Genomic DNA, 23,625 nt, shown 5'->3' on the forward strand with positions numbered 1-23,625 from the left:
GCCAGGCATCCCCGAACCACTGCCCCCTCCCCATACCCCCCAAAAAATGGCAGGAAGGATGCCCACTCCCTCTTGTCACGCAGAACATTCCTGAGCCAGGCACCCCCCAAGCCACCATCCCCCCCTCCAAAATTCCCAAAAATGGCAGGAGGGGTGCCTACTACCTCCTGCCACCGGACGTCCCCCTACCAGCACTCCCAAACCTCCCCTGTACCTTTTTAAAAAGTTGGAAGCAGGAAGCCCGCTCTGAGGCTCCTGCTTTGGGCCCGCCTGTCATAAATGACGGGCCTTTCCCTCTCTGGTGCAACCTGTGATGCACGGGGAGGAGCCAAAGGCCCCTCCCAAGGGGTGGGGATTAAGGTGTCTGAGCCAATCAGGCCTTAGGCACCTCCCTCTGTATCCAAGATACTGAGGGAAGAGCCTAAAGCCCTGAGGTGTAGTTGGCTTTTCCAATTGCTAAAACCCCTTTTTTTGGGGGGAAGGGGAATAGCATCAATTACTTGGCTACTTTGCATGGAGTTTAGCTAATTTGCATGGTCGGGTCAGAAAATGGGCGATTGAGGGGAAAAACACACGGTGTGCCATTTTGTGCATCGGGTCGGTAAAAGTGATTGTCACTAAAGTTGTGAAAACAGGTTTAGCGACAATTACTGACTTTAGTGCATCTAGGGCTAAATTAGGTGTATTGCTTGTTTCACACTAAGCCTATAGATATGTGACCTTGGGCCATAGGCCATCTAATATATAATGCGAACTCAATAGGCATTGAAGGAGAAGCACATTTTTTTAAAAGCTGATGTCACCTATGACAAGCTGAGAGAATGAAAGATGACACAGTTAGGACGGCCGGGTCGCCTGGTTGGTTTATTTTCTGCTCTATAACACAGATCTCAGGCCTAATCAACAAAAAAGCAAAATCAATTTACCTCTTGACAGGTGTGCTCCAGAAAAATCAGGATTATCAGACACACAAGTTGGTGATGGCATCCGATGGCACTGGGACAGAAGAGATCTCCCAGAGCTCAGAACTATGTAAAGCTCCCAGTATACCTATATGACCCTTCCCACACACAGTGGTTCATTTCAGTTTAACACTCAAGACTCAATTTCACTGAAATAGGTAAAACTGTCCGATTTCCTGTTATCTACAGAGAACGTCTGCTGCAAGTTAGCATTGTTGCTTTCTTTATCAACAAACGGGATTATGATGGCCACAGAGGTGGGTGACTCTCAAGCTCAGGGTTGCTTTGGCTTCAGAGAATTACCTTACTTAAGTAGGAGCCCACTGATATAGTTTGCATTGACAGACTGCCCCTCCTTTGGGCGGGACCTTAGGCACCTGGCCCAATCAGGCCCTAAGGCCTGCCATTCAGCGGATGGCGGGCCTGCTGGGCGGATGGGCTTGGGACCCGTCTGTTCGGCCAATGGATTTAGGTAATGACAAACAAACCTAAAAAGCTATTTTACCTTATGTTAATTAGGCCAGGGGTGGGCAACTCCGGTCCTCGAGGGTCGGAATCCAGTCGGGTTTTCAGGATTTCCCAATAACTATGCATTGAAAGCAGTGCATGCAAATAGATATCATGCATATTCATTAGGGAAATCCTGAAAACCCGACTGGATTCTGGCCCTCGAGGACCGGCATTGCCCACTCCTGTGTTAGGCTATGTCCATACAGAAAATGATGTAATTTAAACCACCCTAGGCTATGTCTTTTTGGAAAATGCTGCAATTAAAACACCCTATGTCCATTAAGTCTATATTTCCAAATCTGTATGTTATCACTATACTGTAAAAGCTGAAATTTATACCTCTATGTACACCAAGTTTGTTTTTCCCACCAAAGTTTGTCCTGCTTATACTGTGAATGTACTGTTCTAACCCGTTTTGGGCTCCTTTGGGACGATGGGCTAAATAAATGAATAATAAAAATAAATAAATAAATTTTTGTAGGCGGCTGCTGATTTGGGCACTGTTTACCAAATCTGGGCCTTCGTGCCTTTAGTACCAAGTCCAATTTGAATACACTTCCCTGGATAAAACAACTCTCCTGAAAACGGATGAGAAGATGAATACCCAGACAAAGGATATGAGTTTTATCCTTATTCAGCTTCGGCCTATAACTGTAGCCCAGGATTCTACCTGATAGCACAGTTGTTACTTTGGTTAAGATTATCATCTTTATGCAGAAGAGGAAATAAAATGGTCTTATGGCTTGACGGGGGGGGTGAGGGTTTTGTCCTACTCGGCCTTTAAATCGCTGATTTTTGACTGGTCTAATGCTAAACTCCTGCTAAAAATAAAATGTTTTTTATTTATTAACTCAATTTTCTATACCATTCTACCAGGGGAGCTCAGAACGGTTTACATGCATTTATTCAGGTACTCGAGCAGTTTTCCCTGTCTGTCCCGGCGGGTTCACAATCTATCTAACGCACCTGGGACAATGGGGGATTAAGTGACTTGCCCAGGGTCACAAGGAGCAGCGTGGGTTTGAACCCACAACCTCAGGGTGCTGAGGCCGTAGCTTTAACCACTATGCCACACTCTCCCCCTTATTATTATTACATTTTAGAATTTACTCCACAATCTCCATGTAGTCGCTAATTCAATTAAGAGGTTATGGAGAGAATCTGCATCCTGAAAACGAGTGGAAAAATTGAAGTTGTACATGCCAGGGCTGGAATGCCTACAGACTGGCCCAGTATGGATTAATCATCTTCTAAAAAGGCTAAAGAAACAGCTCTTACCTTTTCACTTCCAGCCAGATCAACCAGATAAAGTTTTCCACAAAGCTTCTTTTCCGTTTCCACATTCTCCTGCTTGATATTTATCAGAAAGATGCTGTGGCTCCTGGAACTGTGTTCATTCATATCTGTAGGGAAACAGTAATTGAGTGTTCTTTCAACAATTCATTCTCCACTTACCCTCCTTTTTACAAAACTGTAGTGTTTTTTTTTTTTAGCGCCGGCTGCAGTGATAACAGCTCAGATGCTCATGGGAATTCCACAACATCGGAGCTATTACCACTGCGACCGGCACTAAAAACCAGCCTACAGTTTTGTAAAAGGGGGAGTTATTTAAGCTTGCTGAGGGTGTAAATTGAAGGGAGCAGGGGTCTGGGCGATTGGGACGGGATAAAATTATAAAATATTGAACTATTACGTCAGATGATTTATTGTATTTTGCATTACATGCATTACATGGGGGGACGGGAGTTTTTCTAAGAAAGAACCAACAAGATTTTAATGAAGCACGAGCATTTTAATTCGCACCAGTCACCAATGAGAGTTAACAGTACCAATACGAACTGCCCCTGAACGCAGATAAGTACCATCAGTAGATTGGATTTAACATTCAAACATTCAGGGAGGGTTGGGGACAAGTGAAGGCAATGATTGTCCCCTTGTTAACCTCATTGTAGTGACATCACTACTATATGGGTTATCAGGTCTGAGCACTTCACAATAATTTATAGAATTTATTTATTTTTCATTATCACAATAGTTTTAAATGATTTATAGCTGTGAAAAATTAATATACAATAAAAACTTTTAAAATAAAAAATTCTGCAATTTGCAATGCAACCGTCCAAAGCCAATCCTTTATGAGAAAAAATAAGTTCTAGAAGTTAAAATGTATAACTTTTTGATACTGTGACAAGGGAATCATCTCAATCTCTAAAGTAACTAATATTCCGTGGGATTAACAAGGTGACATTTTGGGCTCCTTTTACTAAGGTGCGCTAGCGTTTTTTAGCGCGCGCTAAACGGAAATACTAACGCAAGCTCTATGGAGGCGATAGCGTTTAGCGCGTGCGCTAGTGCACCTTAGTAAAAGGAGCCCTTTATTCTGGAGGCCGACTTGATGACTATCTTACCCACACTCCATGTTAAATATTGCACCTCCTACATCAGAGAAACCTACCAGTTGCGGTTGCTTAATTTATATGTACAGATAATATGATGTAATATCTTTCCACATCAATCTACTCATTGTTTAAAATGCACAACACTATGCCCTTGAAATTCTCTAAAATTGGGGGGCCTGAATCTATGTTTGCCACAAATGTACTTTCCATATTCAGTATGGTTAAACAATATCAAGAAATTTGTGACTACAGATTGAAATGAACTACAGATATAAATAGGAGTGAAACAATAGTTTAAAATGTGCATACAGGAATACTGGGTTGGGGGTAACTATTAAGAATTAGAAGGCAAGGATTTCCGACCTGCACATGTACCAGCACATTTTTCTGCCTTGTAACAAAAGAGAAAACCCCCCTACAAAAGTTTTAAATTAAAGAAAAACACTTTCACCTTTTTTTTTTTTACCAATTCATAATGAGATACAATACAGAGGGAAAGTATTCTGTTCTGCCCCCATGTTAGGTGGGCATTTGCTCAGTTTCTTGTAAAAGAACAAGTTAAGTGTTTGTAACAGATGTATAAACAATGTGGGCTCTGTGGACTTAAATTCCCAGAGGGCTTTGCTTTCCCTGAGAGCTAGGCTGCTTCCACAGAGCATAAGCCCGCCTCCTTCTCCAGTGGAGTAGAACGGGTACAAGTGGATCGATTTTTCACTCTGTCAAAAATTACAAAGACTAGGGGACACTCGAAGATACAAGGAAATACTTTTAAAACCAATAGGAGGAAATATTTTTTCCACTCAGAGAATAGTTAAGCTCTGGAACGCATTGCCAGGGTTTGTGGTAAGAACAGATAGCGTAGCTGGTTTTACGAAAGGTTTGGACAAATTCCTGGAGGAAAAGTCCATAATCTGTTATTGAGAAAGACATGGGGGAAGCCACTGCTTGCCCTGGATCATTGCTACTCCTTGGGTTTTGGCCAGGTACTAGGGACCTGGATTGGCCGTGAGAACAGGCTACTGGGCTTGATGGACCATTGGTCTGACTCAGTAAGGCTATTCTTATGTCCATATTACAGAGCACATGGCTTGATAAGAACCCGAGTGTAGCATTATTCTCCCACCAGGTTTTTTCACCCCTTTAGTTCTAAATCTATTACAACTATGTCTGGAGACAGCGTCATCTCCACAATGTGGACACGCCCAACTCTGATATGCTGGTACAGTAAAAAGATATGTAAGAGGCTTGAACTGCATTGAATCCATCCGACTGTAAGTTTATTTTTGCTTCATTTATTAAAGAAATTGTTCAATCAATTCAGAGTCTGGATTGGTGACACCAAGATTACAGAATTAGGGGTTGGCTGAATAGGAACCTCTTTCAATGACCAAAATAACTCAGAGGAGTCCTTGTTTTCAGCACAAAAACCTGAGATAAAGACTGTATAGTGAGCTGTAGCTGTATAGTGTGATTTAGTCATCACATATTCCTTTAATATCTTAAGGCAATATGGAAAATATGTTCCTACCATTTGGGGATGCTCATGTCTACCTCCATCAGATACAAGGCCACCTTGATTTTATGTGTAGCAATAAACTTTATATTTCTGTTTAGATCAGTGGTTCTCAACCTTGTCCTGGGGGAACCTCCAGCCAGTCGGGTTTTCAAAATACCCGTAATGAATATGCATGAGAGAGATTTGCATACCTGTCACTTCCATTATATGCAAACCTCTCTCTTGCATATTCATCATGAAATCCCAACTGGCTGGGGATCCCCACTGGTTTAGATGGACTGCGTTTCCCACTGATAGGCTGAAGGAACTTAAAAAAGTGACATCATCCTTTGCAGGCTTGGAGCTCTATCTCTACTTACTTGTGACTGCAACATGTCGGTTTGCCTTCCCTTCATCAATCACATCCATGACTTCTTCAGGACTAGAGACAAATCTTTCTGTGCATCCCTGCAGACATTCAGTTCAGTATTTTCAGTGGTTAATAGAAGTGTATCATGGCAGAATACAGTCATAGAAAATCTGAGAAAACAGTTTCATATCCTTAAAATGACTACCTTTAAAAGAGGGTATGACCACAAAAACTTTTCGTTCACAGTATGAGTGGTCCAAAGATAGCCTCAGGTCAAAATCTGGAACTGGATTTCAATCAAATCTTTAAGAAAAAGTTATCAGGTGTACCCTAGAGCAGTGTTCTTCAACCACCGGTCCGTGGACCAGTGCCGGTCCACTGAAATTTCCTTCCAGTCCACAGGGCCAGCATGTGCCTCAGGCCCAAAACAGTGTTCTTCAACTGCCGATCCACAGTATGATCGATGCAACGTTATCTTCAAGCCAGCTCCCTCTTCCTCACTGATTCAGTGCACAAAGCCATGAGCAGTGGCTCCTATGCACATCCTGTGCCTGGACCGGAATCCTTGGCTTCCAGGTGAGGCAAGGGATGCGTAAGGAGCCACTGCCCACAGCTTTGTGCACTGCATCAGTGAGGAAGAGAGAGCCGACCTGAAGATAACACCGGGGGCGGCATAAAATGGCCAGGCTGGAGCAGGCCAGGAGGTAAGGCACAGCATGGAGGGAGGGAGACAACAAAGGTAGAGGGGAATGATTTTATTTTTGAATTTAGTGATTGAATTATGTCAATTTTGAGAATTTACATCTGCTGTCAGTGTGCTTTGTGTAGTTTAATTTTGTGGTTAAACATTATGTGTTGTTAATAAGATTATATTGTGTGTATCTATGAAAAATGAATGGAAAAAATAGTTTCACGATTAGTACTATTATGGAGGCAGGGTCTGGGGTAGAGATTGGGTAGAGATGGGTGGGGTGTGGCCAAGGACTTAGCCCAGTGTTCTTCAACCACCGGTCTGCGGACCAATGCCGGTTCACAAAATAATTCTTTTATTTCTGCCGGTCCATAGGTGTAAAAAGGTTGAAGAACACTGCCCTTGAGCACATGTTAATTCATAGGCAAAGAACACATGGACCAAACCAGTAAGGGAAAGAGGAGATCACAGTGAGAAAAGAAAAGGGACTTTTGTTGAACAGAAAGGTACTAAATAAAATCTCTATAAAAATGAACTAAAGGATTAAGAATGTACTCTCCAGAGTGGAGGGGGAGGTTTCCTGTTCATTAGGCCCCTAGCCTTGGGGAATGCAGGTTTAGAGTGGGTTTGGATTGTATGAAGTGAAGTAGGATGAAGAGACCCTAGAAAAAGAAGGAGAGAGTGAGGAAGTGGTAAGACCGAGGCAGAAACTGGCAGGTGATAAAAGCAGTTCTGTTTTGTTTTTATGGTGCTTTGAGGCGGCTATTTTTATTTTCGTCTTTTCTTTTTCAAGATTTTGTCACTATTAATATATATAAAACATGGGAAGCAGTCCATTCATCTAAGAATAGTACCATCAAATGAAAATCAGAACATTTTGAAATACAGCAGCGGCTTTCATAACTAGCAATCTAATAAAAGATACTTATTTTAAACAGCTAATTGGACATATGTCAGCTCATTTCGTCCCGAGATAGTGAAGAGAAGGTTCAGTGCAAATTCCAAATTGGTTCTTGGACTGTCATCACATCCTACCAATAGCATATGGGATTTGGATCCCATAATCAGTCGGCAAGCAAAGCAGATGGCTCCTTAATATACAACAGAAGCAGCTGCAAGCAGTCATGATGAGAACATTTAAAACACTACTATCCCTTTTTAATTTACTTTTATAATATAATTCCTTCCCCCCCTCTCCACACACACATACTTTTTACAAAACTATGCAAGAGTTTTTTAGCACCGGCCAAGCGTGCCAAATGCTCTGCACTGTTCCGATGGTTATAGAGTTCCTATGAGCGTCGGAGCAGAATAGAGCATTCAGCGTGCCAGCCGGCGCTAAAACCCACTTGCGCAGTTGTGTAAAAGGGGGAGGCGATAATTTGTGTTTGTTTGTTTGTTAAGGATTAGGGGCAGTCTGAGCTGTAGATAAAGGTACTCATTTTCAAAGCTGATGGACATCTTAAAATACCTTTAAAAAGAAGTCTGTCTGCTATAGTAGAATCCTAATACATCAAGAGTAATAATGGTGGGAGTGAGTTAAGTAGAGCTTCCAAAACTCTAAAGCACCAATACCACCTACAGGCATGAAATACGAAGTATCTGGCTGTTTTAAGTCGATTCTGCTACTTTAAGTTAGTTAGTTTAAATAAAAATGGGTTCCAATGGCCTCTCTCCCTCTCCCTCCCAAACAAATGAATCAAGATCTCAGCAGCCTCCTCATACCTTTACGTAAGGAACTCTGTTTTTATCTTCATGTACTGCAAGATTAGTCTTTGATACTGTAAACAAAAGATAACAGAGCAGCATATTAAGATTTCCATTATAAATATCTTAGTAAAATCTATCTTAATCTTATGTGTACCTATTGAATGGCCATTAACTCCTAAAAACTGTTATCAAATGTGAGTCTCTACATTATTCCATTCACAAAGTCAGCATTATAAAGCATACAAAATGAGTATAGTCTAAGAAACATCATATTATACAGTGGTGCCTCACACAACGAACTTAATTGGTTCCAGGAGCAAGTTTGTTATGCGAAAAGTTCGTTATGTGAAACGCGTTTTCCCATAACAATACATGTTAAAAAAAATAATTCGTTCTGTAGCATAAAATATGCTAAGATGACATAAAAAAAGATAAATTTTTGGTTATTATTTTTATTTAGATACATCTAAAAACATAATTGTTTTTTAAAACAACACACATTTTTTAAATTTAAAGACAGACTAAGTAGAGTCTAATTTTACAGTGAGAGAGGGCAGAGTCTCAGCGGCAAAAACTGGGACTTAACTGTTCATTTTTTTTTTTTTTCTACCGTGTTTCCCCGATGATAAGGCAGGGCCATCAAATAAGACAGCCCCCCCTTTTTAGAAAAAAATGTAAAATAAGGCACCCCCCCGCAAATAAGCCACCCACCGATACCTGCGCTTACCCGAATCGGGTGGTACGGTGGGTGACTCCGTGTGGTCCCTGGCACCCCCGACACGATCGGGGCAAGAGGGAGCTCAAGCCCTCTTGCCCCCCCGACTCCCCGACACGATCGGGGCAAGAGGGAGCTCAAGCCCTCTTGCCCCCCCCGACTCCCCGACACGATCGGGGCAAAAGGGAGCCCAAGCCCTCTTGCCCCGCCGATTCCCCAACTCCCCGACAATATCGGGCCAGGAGGGAGCCCAAGTCCTCCTGGCCACGGCGACCCCCTAACCCCACCCTGCACTACATTACGGGCAGGAGGGATCCCAGGCCCTCCTGCCCTCGACGCAAACCCCCCCTCCCCCCAACGACCGCCCCCCCCCCAAGAACCTCCGACCGCCCCCCCAGCCGACCCGCGACCCCCCTGGCCGACCCCCACGACACCCCCAACCCCCTTCCCCGTACCTTTCTGTAGTTGGCCGGACAGACAGGAGCCAAACCCGCCTGTCCGGCAGGCAGCCAACGACGGAATGAGGCCGGATTGGCCCATCCGTCCCAAAGCTCCGCCTACTGGTGGGGCCTAAGGCGCCTGGGCCAATCAGAATAGGCCCGGGAGCCTTAGGTTCCTCCTGGGGGCAGGGCCTGAGGCACATGGGCCCAACCCGACCATGTGCCTCAGGCCCTGCCCCCAGGAGGGACCTAAGGCTCCCGGGCCTATTCTGATTGGCCCAGGCGCCTTAGGCCCCACCAGTAGGCGGAGCTTTGGGACGGATGGGCCAATCCGGCCTCATTCCGTCGTTGGCTGCCTGCCGGACAGGCGGGTTTGGCTCCCGTCTGTCCGGCCAACTACAGAAAGGTACGGGGAAGGGGGTTGGGGGTGTCGTGGGGGTCGGCCAGGGGGGTCGCGGGTCGGCTGGGGGGGCGGTCGGAGGTTCTTGGGGGGGGGGCGGTCGTTGGGGGGTGGGGGGGTTTGCGTCGAGGGCAGGAGGGCCTGGGATCCCTCCTGCCCGTAATGTAGTGCAGGGTGGGGTTAGGGGGTCGCCGTGTCCAGGAGGACTTGGGCTCCCTCCTGGCCCGATATTGTCGGGGAGTTGGGGAATCGGCGGGGCAAGAGGGCTTGGGCTCCCTTTTGCCCCGATCGTGTCGGGGAGTCGGGGGGGCAAGAGGGCTTGAGCTCCCTTTTGCCCCGATCGTGTCGGGGAGTCGGGGGGGCAAGAGGGCTTGAGCTCCCTCTTGCCCCGATCGTGTCGGGGAGTCGGGGGGGCAAGAGGGAGCCAGGCGGAGAGAGGGCAGTTAAGCGCAGTGCCTGCGCGGAAGGATGCAGCTCGGGTGACTTCGTTGTGTGAAACGAAGTTCGTTGTATGAATCAAGACATAAAGTTCGTTGTGCGCAGCGTGCGCTGTGCGAGGCGTCCGTTGTGTGAGGCACCACTGTATATGAAACAAATATTTCATAGGGGGCTGGTGTTTAAATATTTACTGTTTTGTTACGTTTCATATAAATTTGACATAGAGGGCTCCTTTTAAAAAGGTGCGTTAGGGCCTTAACTCGCGGAATAGTGCGTGCTAGCCGCTACTGCCTCCTCTTGAGCAGGCGGTAGTTTTTCGGCTAGCGCACACTATAATGTGCGCTAATCCGGTGCGTGCACTAAAAACGCTAGCGCACCTTTGTAAAAGGAGACCATAGTCTTGGTGAACAGATGAAACCTGGAACTCTTAATATGTTCAAAACTTATAAAAGAACGACGAGGGGTGTTCAATACTTTATCTACCCGAGTATGAAAAAGTGGTAAGCATGTTGAAACAAATCTGTGCATTTTGTGACATGTCTTAGGCTTACTCTTGCACAGCTGTGGCTCAGTGTGAGTCTAACAAGTGACAGGATGTCCAAGTGACAGGATGTCAGGAGAGTCCTCGTGCGAATCAAATAAGAAACTGCTAGATTTTGAGCACCACTCAGTGATAAAATTTCTCACAAAAGCCAAAGGAGATCCAAGAACACATGTCTGTAGTTTATGGCGAGTCCTACAAAGTAAAATTTTGGAGAAAGCAGTTTAAGTCAGGTGGAGAGTCCATTGAAGATGACCCTCACACTGGACGGCCTATGGAAGCAACTTCTACAGAAACGTGCAAAGAAAGTTAAGAATTTAATTTTGTCAGGCAGATGAATTAAGGTTTCCAGAATAGCTGAAGAAATGGGCATCTTGGCAGGTACAGTTTGGAAAATAATTCATGAAAAGTTGGCATGTCAAAGGTTAGTGCAAGATGGGTTCCAAGAATCCTGATGCCATGTCAAAATAATTTTCGGTAAAAATAAATACGATCATGGCACTCTACTGTTAAGGGCTATACTTTGGCTTCCGATATATTGGATATATTTAAGTGTGTAAATGTTATTTTTAAGAGTTTATATGGGATTTTTTCCCCATTATTTCTGCTCTTTTTTAATTCATATTGTATTCAGTCTAAGAGGTATATATATATAAGTATAAATTACTACTTCCATCTATTAAAGGGATTCAAACTTTAGGTAAAGTTTCACATTCTTTGGCATTTACTATGGTGAAAATCTGGAATGACCTTCCTTCAGACATTAAAACTCTCTCTTCATTAACTCATCTTAGAAAAACCTTAAAAACTTATCTGTTTACGAAATATCTTACAGATAACTGATAGAACTTTTTAGCTGATAATTGTATATTGATATCTACTGATTCTTCCTCTTCTATTACTGTTTATCAATCTCTTTAAGATTGTGTTTTGTTAACCGGTTTGAGTCCCTTAAGGGAATGACCCGGTATATAAGACCAAGGATTAGATTAGAAGGCCACGAGGCTCCAGTGCATCAGGAGAACTTGGAGATGCTCCATGAAGACCAAGGGCTCCTTTAACAAAGGTGCGTTAGGGCCTTAACGTGCGGAATAGCGCACGCTAAATTGCTGCGGGCGCTAGACCTTAATGCCAGCATTGCACGCTAAAATCCTGTGTGCGCTAAAAATGCTAGCGCACCTTAGTAAAAGGAGCCCCAAGTGAATTTTTTTAATCGTTTGGTGACTGGAGATGAGACTTGGAACGATCAGAGATCCTGAATCCAAAATGGAGTCAATGCCATAGAAACACAAGTCATCACCCACCCCAAAAAAGTTCAAGATAGAAAAATATGCACACAAAGTCATGGCAACTGTCTTCTGGGATGAAGGACTTTTGTTTCTGGAGTTCATGCCACACAAGACAACTTTAACCAGGGAGAGTTATGCCAACAAGACAATCACAACTGGAGAGAGTTACATCAATACAATGATCACTTTGCAGAAATGAATCAAGAAGATGAAGAAAACTCGCAGCAGGCATGCTGCTTCTTCATGATAATGCACCAGTGCATGTCACAATAATCACAGGCTGCCATCCAAGAATGTGGGTTTCAGCAGCTGAACCATCCTGACAGTCAAGACCTGGCTCCCTCAGATTATTTCCTGTTCTGAGTTTTGAAGAAATCTCTCTGTGGACAGCGGTTTTCAAGTGACAAAGAAGGTCAAACAGAAAAGTCATTACAGGAAGAGAGTATATGAAGCTATTAGGGGAACTATATTGAAAAATAAAACAAAAATTTATGAAAATTTTTCTTTCCTACTGAGGTAGATTAACTTATTGAACGCCCTTTGTAGATGAAGATTCAACCCCTTGGTATTCTACATTAGTGGCAAAACTCATACGTTCCCCACAAGCCAATCACATCAAGTGAAGGAAGGTGGTCAAATTACTCACCATCTAGCAAGTCCCTGATTTTGTCCAAGTAGATCTCAAAGTAGGAAACCTAAATCAAGACAAAAAGGTTTGCACAATATGTCGCACACAGAATTCCAATGGTAGGCCAACATCTAGGATGAATTTTTATTTATTAAGCAGCATAGATTGGATTAAAAGTGCACATAACAGGATCTAAGAGACAGACAAGGAAAGGCCTAATATTTTGAGAGGGGAAAAGAAAATACCTTTGGTGGTTATGAATGAATATGTATAATGGCTTTGTTTCAGACCCAATTCGTGACCTTCCAGCTCCCACCCTCTCCAAGATTCTCATCAGATTCTCAGAGAGGGGCATGAGTCAGATGGCCTTGAGCACACACAGATGCTTTAAGGTCCCAAAGCAGCTCAGCATAGAACATCAGCGGCAGGCTCTTTCAACACCAGCATGCGTATGGTAAACATAGTACGCAAACACAAAGGAGTGGAAAATCCAAAGAAGACTGGTGAACTCAATGTATTTCATGAATACCCTTTATTTCTTCATTAAAACATTCAACGACTCGACATGTACATGTTTCGGCCAGAATGGCCTACCTGAGGAGTCACGCAATTCTTGTATTGGAATGAAAAAGTTCACTTAAAATAGTTCATTCAATCTTGCACTGATAGTTGAAAGCACCGTGTGAAAAAATAAAACGCCATCATTAACTAATGCGTCCAGAGAATAGTTAAGCTGTGGAACACATTGCCAGAGGTTATGGTAAGAGAGGATAGCGTAGCTGGTTTTAAGAAAGATTTGGACAATTTTCTGGAGGAAAAGTTCATAGTCTATTATTGAGAAAGAAATGGGGAAGCCTCTGCTTGCCCTGGATCGGTAGCATGGAATCTTGCTCCTCTTTGGGTTTTGGCCAGGTACTAGTGACCTGGATTGGCCACCGTGAGCTACTGGGCTTGATGGACCACTGGCTATTCTTATGGTCTTATGAAATTTTGCAAGGTATAAGAAATGATATGGTATGGTATGAATTCCAACTGGAATGGAAAACCAAAATTCATCTTTATTAGGAAAAAAAAAAAAGAGGTAATTTTCAATTTAGGCTTCATGTGATATTCCTTAAAAAATAAAAAAAATAAAATGTTTTACAAGTTCTGACAGCTATCCATCATCTGATCACTTTCATTTATGCATCATGCCACACTTACCTTGATATGAAATTCTAAGTTTTCATCCATGGAATAGATGTGATCAAAAATATCGTGTGCAATTCTTGGAATGATTCCCATAAGCTGATGGTCATGCAGCTTCCCCTAATGGATAACAGGACAAACAGTATTTTTTAGTGAATGTCTAGAATTCTAGATTTGCTACCCTTTGGGCAACGCATACAAACAGAGCAAGGCAAAATGAAGACCAGATATTCCCCCTCACCCGCATACATTTACATGTGTTGGGATTCAAAAGTCTGAACACAGTCACAAATTAAAGAAAGAACAACCACGGGGGGGGGGGGGAATGGGGCGTGGGGGGTGGGGGGGAGAGAACCAAAACCCAAGTGTAATAATGAATGCTAGCCAAATTCAAAAACAGATTTTTAGAGATGTGTTTACAGCAGCATTCACTTAGGGACAATAAATTTCAAGACTGAAATCTGTTGTTTGTATGTACAGAAATGCTGGAGGAAGCTTCAATTCAAGTTTCTCAGTTCATAGGAGGATACAATAAAATCCGTAAAGTCCCGTGCTCTGTCCAATTTTTCCTATAACCCACTTTCGGGTTATTAACTGAACCCCAGTGACCGGTCTGGTATATATTAAATTCTGCCCAAAGACATCATTTCTGGGAACAGTCACAGAAGTTGCGTTCATTTCTCATAGAAACTGTGCCTTATTCATAAATTATGCCCTGCACATACATACATATGTGGTAGAGATATAGCACTATAACCTTATTGTATGGGTTGGTAGTTGTCTCTTCCAGATTATACAACTGAACCCAAAATTTGCATGTTTCACCAGAATCACCCATACGGTGCAACATACCAGTAGAAATGTGATTGTTTCATGCATTAGACTTTTAAGTGAGAAATTCTGTAAATGGCGTCTAGAAAGATAGGCATCTATAATAAAGGTGCCTATCTGTCGTCAAACACACTTAGGCGCCTATTACAGAATGGAGCCTAACTTAAAACTTAAAACGCCAGGGTTTTAAAGGTCTACATTATAGGCAGCTAAGTCCTTTAGAAAAACATGCCTAGTGGTGCCTAAGTCCTTCTCCACCCCTAAAAAAACCTATTTTGGAGTTAGGTGCCGCTAGACACCATGCAATAAGCACCTACCTTTTGTAGAATTGTGCCTAAGAAGATAGGGACCTATCACCTGATTAATTTTTATTTTTCCCCCAATTATGAACTTGTTAAAACTCATACATAAGAGTTGCAAAACAGAGACAGTCAAAGGTCCTGTTTCCAACAATGGCCAACACAGGTCCCAATACCTAGCTAGATCACAAGTAATAAAACAGATTTTATGCTGCTTATCCTAGGAATAAGCAGTGGATTTCCCCAAGCCATCTCAATAATGGCCTATGGACTTCTCTTTTAGGAAACGATACAAACCTTTTATAAGAGCCTAACTTTAGATGCCTTTTATAGAATTTCCCCCAAGAGCTCAATTTAAAAATCATGGGAGCAAATCTACAAATTGGCTCCGTGATTTAGGCACCACAATGGGGCACGCTTAGCGCCAGTTCTATAATGGCTCCTGGGTGAACCTAAGCCATTATATAATTCTGATTTGGTGTGCTGAAAGTTAGATCTGTTGTAAATGGTAACACCTATGGTTGGACCAAGTGTGCCATGCAATGCCTGCCAACTGATAGTATAATGCATGAGTCACTTGGTAACATACACATGGCTACTGTTTCCTCTAAGTTGAGTGGGAGTCCTCCAATTGCATTGCAGCCAGCAGGTGGAGGTGCTTCAATATTGTGTTTTCAATTGCTAGAGACAGGTATGTTCCCTGGAGTCCTGCAGAGCTTGCCTGTCCCTCACTATTGAAAATGTGATTGTGAAACAGCACCTCCCACTGCCAGGACTATAGGTGGAGGACTGCTGTTCAGCTAAGAGGGAACTGTGTCTGTGATCTACCCACTCTGCCCACATGCATGCATCAGTTACAGAATAGCACCTAGCACTTAGGTGTGTCCCGTGCAATTATTGCCAAATCACATGCTTGTTTATGTAAACCGGTTACAATTTAAGAAACAAAAACTCAGCTCTTTGCGCTAGATACACTAAGGACACCGATCGTGTCCCGACCACTTTCCTGAGCCGATTCACTAACCTTACTCCCGATCTGATCCGCATCCAATCCTATCCGCACATGCAAATGAGGGGGAACAGCATGCAAATACAGGCAGGCAGCGATTCACTACGAAAAATGAGGGACACCGACTGGGCTGGCTGATCAAAAAATAAGCGACTGCTGAGGACCAGTCACTCGGGTCCTTTCCGACTTCCCTGCTCTCTGCCGCCCCTACCCTCTGCCCCGATTCTCGGCTCTTGCCGCCTTGCTCTCTGCCCCGATTCTCAGCTCTTGCCACCCTGCTTTCTGCCCTGATTCTCCACTCTTCTCTGCCCCGACTCTCCTGCCCTTCCCTGCAGTGCAAGCCCATGGTTTTAACCTGCGGGTTTAAAGCAGGTTAAAACCATGGGCTCGCGAAGTAAAAAAAAAAAAAAAAGTAAAGTAAAAAAAGTTTCCAGCTCTGCCGGGTATGGAGGGCCAGGCAAAAAAGATGGTCTGCGTCGGGATTGCTGGAAAGCGATCCGTGCAGCCGGTTGGGGGTGTGATTCCGATCGCCCTCATTTGCATGAGGACGCTTCATGAATCAGCTCCCTGGCCACAGATCGAATCAGATCGCCCACAGATCAGATCAGATCCGTGGCCTTAGTGAATCCAGCTCTTTGCCACTGCATTCCTGTGATTTATGGACTGTCACTTGAAGGGAAGAAACTCTTAACTATGGAGTTTTTAAGATTTTAGTTTGTCTGTTATTTTATGCATGTTCTTATGAGGTAAACCGTTTAGTTTTCTTAAACAGTATAAAAAAGTTTTTAATTAAATAAATCCATAACTTGCATGAGTTGTCCAACTTTAGTCACCAGTTTATAGAATTGCTTTTTGCATGCTTAAGATTTATGTTCTTACTTTTTCCTAATTTTGGATCACAATTACCTAAATGTTATGGGCGAAAGGTGCTAATTATTTCTTATTGAATTTTCAGCTTTATTTTATTTGAAGAATTTCTGTTTGTCTCCAAAGTATTGGTGATGTAAAAGTGAAAAGTAATAAAAAATTAAAAAAAAATTATGCTCTTGAATGAAAAAGGACAAAATAAAGAGCAACCATCTATAAATAAATCTCAAAACTTCCCAAGCATACTTCAAAAATACAGATTCAAAGCAAATATTTTAACTAACATCTGTTATTAGCATTCTAAACCAGCCTACATGGCAGCGCCTTCACTCTGAGCGTGACCAACCAGTCAAAACTGAAATGAATTTCAATGAGAACCCTATTGCTATTTCTCGTCTTCAAAGTTGGTAATCACACGCCCCATTTCACTTGAAATCTTGATTTATGATGGTTTACTTTTGAGATAGACAAATGAGCTTTAGAAAGCTTAGCCCCATACACACTATTACATTATATATATATATATATATATATATAGTGTCTGCTTTTGAAAATGTTTGTCAGAAAAAAAAAAAAATTAAAACCAAAACCCTTTTGAACACAAACGAACAGGTTGAACACCATTTTCCCCGATGCATAAATAATTTCCGACCTTCAGGACTAGCCATTCAAAATCTGAGTCCTGCGGAAAGACGAACAAGAGAACAGTATGTATTTTAAGGAAACAAATCAATGCAAATGAAGATGTTGGGAGACTTAGGGGCCCTTTTACTAAGGCACGCTAGCCAATTTTGCACGCGTTAAACGCTAACGCATCCATTATATTCTATGGACATGTTAGCGTTTAGTGTGCGATAATTTTTAGCGCATGCTAAATTGGTTGATGTGCCTTAGTAAAAAGACCCCTTAGTCCTGGAGAACAGAAGGGGGGGTGTCGGCAAACAATTTGGTTTTCGTAATTCAGGTTTAACACTAGTAAATTTGGCTTTGTTTTTCAAAACAAAAAAAAACAGGCAAGTCTAACCTAGTAGTGATTCAGAATTCAAGTCCAACTGAAGCCAAGCTGGAGAGTTGTGAAATTCAACAATAATATTTAACTTATTTGAAAAACTGAACTAGGGAGGGAGGACACCTTTTTTAAATGTGGCCTTGCTATTTCCAGCAAGCATTTTCAGAGCCGCTTAAATTGAGTTCCACAGAACAACTCAAATACTACATGCTGCCTGCAAAACTGAAGAGATTCATTCTCTCGCTCTCTTTCTACTCAAAAGGAGAAAGTTAAAGCAAATAAATTTCTGATCATTGAAACTGCCATGGTAAAAACCATTGGGACAATAATCTTCTAATGCACTGCTTTGCAGAGCTTCCTGAGTGATTTTACCAGACTTGACATATCCAAGTACAGGATGCAAGCTCAAGCTATTGAACCAAGACAAATATACAGAACACATGAGGTTCTGGTTGTATTTTCTAAGCAATAGTTTTTCACTGGCAGACAGAGACTGTTAATGGTACTCAGAGGTAGGGGGGAAGGGGCAAAATGCGGACTTTACGGACCTCGCAGATCTAAACACGCACATCCTTAAAAATCTGAGGTCCATGCCACTTTTAGTCTCAGCCTAGGTTATGGCTCTGACAGACCTCTATAACACTTTAGCTCTGATGGATCCTAATGCTTTTCCCTCCCTATACTGAGGCTAAAAGTGGCACGGACCTCAGGGCAAAAATTTTGCCACTTTTAGTCTCAGCATAGGGAGGGAGAAGCATTAGGATCCGTCAGAGCTAAAGTGTTATAGAGGTCTGTCAGAGCCATAATCTAGGCTGAGACTAAAAGTGGTGTGGTGCTGGGTTAGTCTATTTTGTATTCTGGTTCTACTTTGTTGTTATTCCACGGTTGCCTGTACTTTTGTAGGTTGCTTTTCTGCTTGAAAAAATAAAAATTGATTACACATAAAAAGTGGCACGGACCTCAGATTTTTAAGGACATGCGGGTTTAGATCCGCGAGGTCCATAAGGTCCGCGTTTTACCCTTTCCCAGAGGAAGGACATACGATGAACCAACTCCACATGTGTTAGTGCAGACAAGAGAAAGTACCAAACCAAATCTGAGAAAGCACGAGACAAGCAAGGAAAAGAAAGCTTGTGGAAAAGGGCACTGTGAATGGACAGAGCTTAGGCCTTATGGTAACTATCTATCATTATATCCTACGGCAGTAGTTTCCAAACCTGTCCTGAAGGACCCCCAGGCCAGTCGGGTTTTCAAGATAGCCCTAATGAATATGCATGGAGCAGATCTGCATTCCTGGCATTTCCATTATATGCAAATCTCTGTCATGCATATTCATTAGGGCTATCTTGAAAACCCGACTGGCCTGGGGGTCCTCCAGGACAGGTTTGGGAACCACTGTCCTACGGCTTCACACAACATAACATCCAATGAAATCAACATAAGCAAATAGAGGACAGCTATGTATTGCAGGAGATGTCATTTTAACTGTTTTTTTTTTGTAGAGGTTTATTAGATAAACCATATAGTATGCTATGTTCGAAGTATCCTCCGAGACAAGTTAATGGTATGCTCACTAACTTAAATTGCAGGTTGGATTTCATGCCTTGTACTTTTAGATTTCCTCTAACCTATAATCAGTGTTACATTAAGAAAATATGAACTTTAAATTGGATTACTCGCTTCTCAAATCCAAGATCAAGGCAAGTTGCATAGAAGGACAATAATCACTTCTCAGCCTGGAGATGGCTTCTACTATAAAGAGCTACATTAACATTCTTTAGTGCAAGCTGAAACGAACGGGGTCCATTTCTTGGTCCCGAAACCGCCCTGCACACACCCTGTCACCTGTTCAGATATCTGGAGGCAATCCCCTTAGGAAGGATGGTTTGTACTTACGTCATCTGCTAATACCACCGACCCATGTTCAAAAGGTATAAAACTGGATATAAGACTAATAATAAATAGGCAATTTCTTTGGGACAAGTTTGAGTGTCCTTCCTTCCTAAGGAGATTGCCTCCAGATATCTGAACAGGCGACAGGGTGTGTGCAGGGCGGTTTCGGGACCAAGAAACGGACCCCGTTCGTTTCACAAGCTAGGCAGTTCATACAGATATCTCCTTGAGAATACAGTAAATATATTAAAATAATTTATTGTACATACGGTAACATAAGAGCATCCTTACTGTGTCAGAAACATAAACAAACTCGAGGAATGGGCTGCGAAATGGCAAATGAGGTTCAACGTGGATAAGGGCAAGGTGATGCATGTCAGTAACAAAAATCATATGCACGAATGCAGGATGTCCGGTGCTGTACTCGGAGAGAGCCCCCAGGAAAGAGACTTGGGAGTAGTTGTAGACAAGTCAATGAGGCTGTCCGCGCAATGCGCAATGGCGGCGAAAAGGGCGAACAGAATGCTAGGAATGATTAAGAAGGGGGATCAAAAACAGATCTGAGAAGGTTATCATGCTGCTGTACCGGGCCATGGTGCGCCCTCACCTGGAATACTGCGTCCAACACTGGTCACCGTACATGAAAAAGGACTTAGTACTACTCGAAAGGGTTCAGAAAAGAGCAACGAAAATGGTTAAGGGACTGGAGGAGTTGCCATATAATGAGAAGCTAGAGAAACTGGGCCTCTTCTCCCTTGAAAAGAGGAGACTGAAAGGGGACATGATCAAAACATTCAAGATATTGAAGGGAATTGACTTAGTAGAGAAAGAGAGATTGTTCACCCTCTCCAAGGTGAAGAGGACGAGAGGGCACTCTCTAAAGTTAAAAGGGGATAGATTCCATACAAACATAAGGAAGTTCTTCTTTACCCAGAGTGTGGTAGAAATCTGGAACGCTCTTCCAGAGGCTGTTAAAGGGGAAAGCACCCTCTAGGGCAGTGGTCTCAAACTGAAACCCTTTGTGGGGCCACATTTTGGATTTGTAGGTACATGGAGGGCTGCAGAAAAAATAGTTAATGTCATTAAAGAAATGACAATTTTGCATGAGGTAAAACTCTTTATAGTTTATAAAACTTTCCTTTAACAGTTAAAAGGATAGATATATAAACTATAAAGAGTTTTACCTCATGCAAAATTGTCATTTCTTTAATAAGACATTAACTATTTTTTCTGTGGCCCTCCAAGTACTCTATTTTTTTCTGCAGCACCCACATTTAAAGTTGAATATCTTTTCTCTCTCAAAACTGGCACATTTCAATCACTAAATATATATATATATATATATATATATATAAAATCGGAGGTATGTATGTGTGTATGTATGTGTGTGTGTGTGTGTGTGTGTGTATGTGCCGCGATCACGCAAAAACGGCTTGACCGATTTGAACGAAACTTGGTATGCAGATCCCTCACTACCTGGGGTGATATGTTCTGGGGGTCTCGCGTCCCACCTGCACACGTGGGCGGAGCTACAAACAGAAAATCAGATTTCACCCATTCATGTCAATGGAAAAAATGTAAAAAGCTGCCATTCTCACAGTAATTCAAAAACGGCTTGACCGATTTGAACGAAACTTGGTATGCAGATCCCTCACTACCTGGGGTGATTTGTTCTGGGGTCTCGCGGCCCACAACTCTATGTTGCTTGCTCAAGGGTGGGTTCACCCAAGAATTTATATGTTCTTGCTCCAGGAGGTGAAACTAAAAATGTTGTTTATAATCACGTTTTGCGTTAGTTGTATTGTATTCATTTTGTCAAATATTTCACATTATAATTTGAATATTGTACTTTTTATTAAGCTGTAAAAAAATAATTTCATTCACCACTATAAAGTATCTTTATTTGAATCCATTTACAGTGTTATTGCTATAATTAAATACCCGTGCAACGCCGGGGCATCAGCTAGTTGAAAATAAAATCATTTTCCTATCTTTGTTTGGTAATTTCATCAGTCTCTGGTTGCACTTTATTCTTCTGACTGTGCATCCAATACTTCTTCCCTTCTTTCAGTCTCCTGTATGCTTCCTCTCCTCCAGACTTCATTCCCTCCCCAACTTTTTCTTTCTTTCTCTATGTCTGTCTTTCTCTGATTCCGTGCCCCATTTTTTGCTTTGTTTCTGGTTCCCTGTCCCCCCTCCTTCTTTCTTTCTTCCTTCCTTCCTCCGTGCCCCATTTTTTGCTTTTTTTTCTGGCTCCCTGTCCCCACCCCACCTTCCTTCTTTCTTTCTTCCTTCCTTCCTGCCCTCCCCCATGCCACCGCCGCCGCGGAATAGGCTGCTGCCGCTGCCGCTATCGGGAACAGGCAGAGATCTCCCTGCTTCTCTTCTGCACGGGGCCGACCAACTCTCGCTGCCCAACGTCAATTCTAACATCGGAAAGGATGTTCCGGGCAGCCAGGCAGCGATTGGCTAGCCAGAATGTCCTCTTGACGTCAGAATTGACATCGGGCCCCGAGAGTTGGTCGGCACCGCAGGGAAGAGAAGCAGGGAGATCAAAGAACACGGTGCCGGCCTGATCCCCGATGGCAGCAATGAGAAGGGAAGGGAAGCAGGTTGGGCACCACTACTCTAGACGAGCCGCGAGCCGCACTCTAGGGAGAACAGTGGACTGCCCCCCCTTGGTACGCCACTGGAGCAGCAGCGTGTCTGGCCGGCTCGTTCGTTCAAAGCCGCAGATGGCGGCTCCTTGCGAGATCCGTGCCTGCGTCTGAAGCCTCTCTGATGTTGTGACATCAGAGAGGCTTCCGATGCAGGAGTGGATAGCGCAAGGAGCCGCCAACCCGCGGCTTTGAACAAACGAGCCAGCTGCTGCTCTAAAGGAAGAGAATGATGCCTCCAGACCGCGGGCCGCAAATAAAACCTGGAGAGCCACATGCGGCCTGTGGGCTGCGTGTTTGAGACCGCTGCTCTAGGGATTCAAGAAAGGGTTTGATAAGTTCCTGCTGAACCAGAATGTACGCAAGTAAGGTTATACTCAAATAGGGCACTGGTCTTTGACCTAAGGGCTGCTGCGTGAGCAGACCGCTGGGCACGATGAACCACTGGTCTGACCTTGTTTCCTTCCTGGCTGGTGATGATGTACTCTGACCAATGGCAATGCAACTTTAAAAATGCTCAGCAACATCATAACGTATGAGATTTCTGCCGAATTAGTCCACTTTATTTATTTATTTTAAATAAGAAGTAACTTTTTTTTTTTTTAAAGGGAGAAGTTCAAACTTTGAAAGGATATGAGATGTATGAGCTGGATCCCTTGATGCTTTAATAGCTGTGATATTTTTATATTGAATGGTTCATAGTTAAAGGAGGAAGTAAGCAGGGTCAGCTTAAGGTATGAGCGAGGTAAGGCACTTGGCTCAGCGTGCCAAAAGCCTGTCTCACCAGCTCATCCATCCGCGAGAGAATGTTATGATCACACCTGCGCTCTTTCCCGCATGGCCTCCAGCACCACACACAGGTACTTCCTGATTTCACATTTAAAGCTGCAGTGGTGTCAGCTTGGGCAAGGAGGAGAGAGAGAGCACAGCAGTGAGAGCAAAACACGCTCTCACCACTATTTAAAGAGCTGCTGATGCAAGCAGGCAGGGGGAGAGCAGCACAAAGGAAAAGTTGGCTGGGGGCGGAGGGGGAAGAGGCAGAAAGCCAAGTGTGGCTCAGGGAACAGCAATCTCTTTAGCCTGCACTGAAGACAGCCTCTGGGGTGGAGGAAAAATGATAGACCTGGTGACAGGACCTGTTTCCTCCACGTAAACAATGCTAACAAGTTGGAATTCTAGCTTGCAGATGCCTAAGAGCTTTTGAAGAGAGACTCCCCAAATCAACCACACAATTGAAAATCCTTAAACATAGAATCTCAAACAATGTGTTTGAGAAACCACATT

General features: G+C 43.2%; 1 protein-coding gene across 1 annotated transcript in view; it reads right to left on the reverse strand.

The window, feature by feature from the left end:
• KIF5C (kinesin family member 5C) overlaps positions 1–23,625 on the reverse strand; it is a 242,236-nt gene that overhangs the window by 134,755 nt on the left and 83,856 nt on the right. Inside the window, exons 4-8 of the mRNA XM_033946311.1 lie at positions 13,792–13,896; positions 12,607–12,655; positions 8,153–8,208; positions 5,747–5,834; positions 2,751–2,875 (exon numbers count right to left, since the gene is read on the reverse strand). Of these exons, the coding sequence (XP_033802202.1) occupies positions 2,751–2,875; positions 5,747–5,834; positions 8,153–8,208; positions 12,607–12,655; positions 13,792–13,896 (423 nt within the window). The remainder of the gene's footprint in view (positions 1–2,750; positions 2,876–5,746; positions 5,835–8,152; positions 8,209–12,606; positions 12,656–13,791; positions 13,897–23,625) is intronic.

The sequence above is a fragment of the Geotrypetes seraphini genome, chromosome 5, assembly GCF_902459505.1.
Source record: "Geotrypetes seraphini chromosome 5, aGeoSer1.1, whole genome shotgun sequence".
NCBI lineage: Eukaryota > Metazoa > Chordata > Amphibia > Gymnophiona > Dermophiidae > Geotrypetes > Geotrypetes seraphini.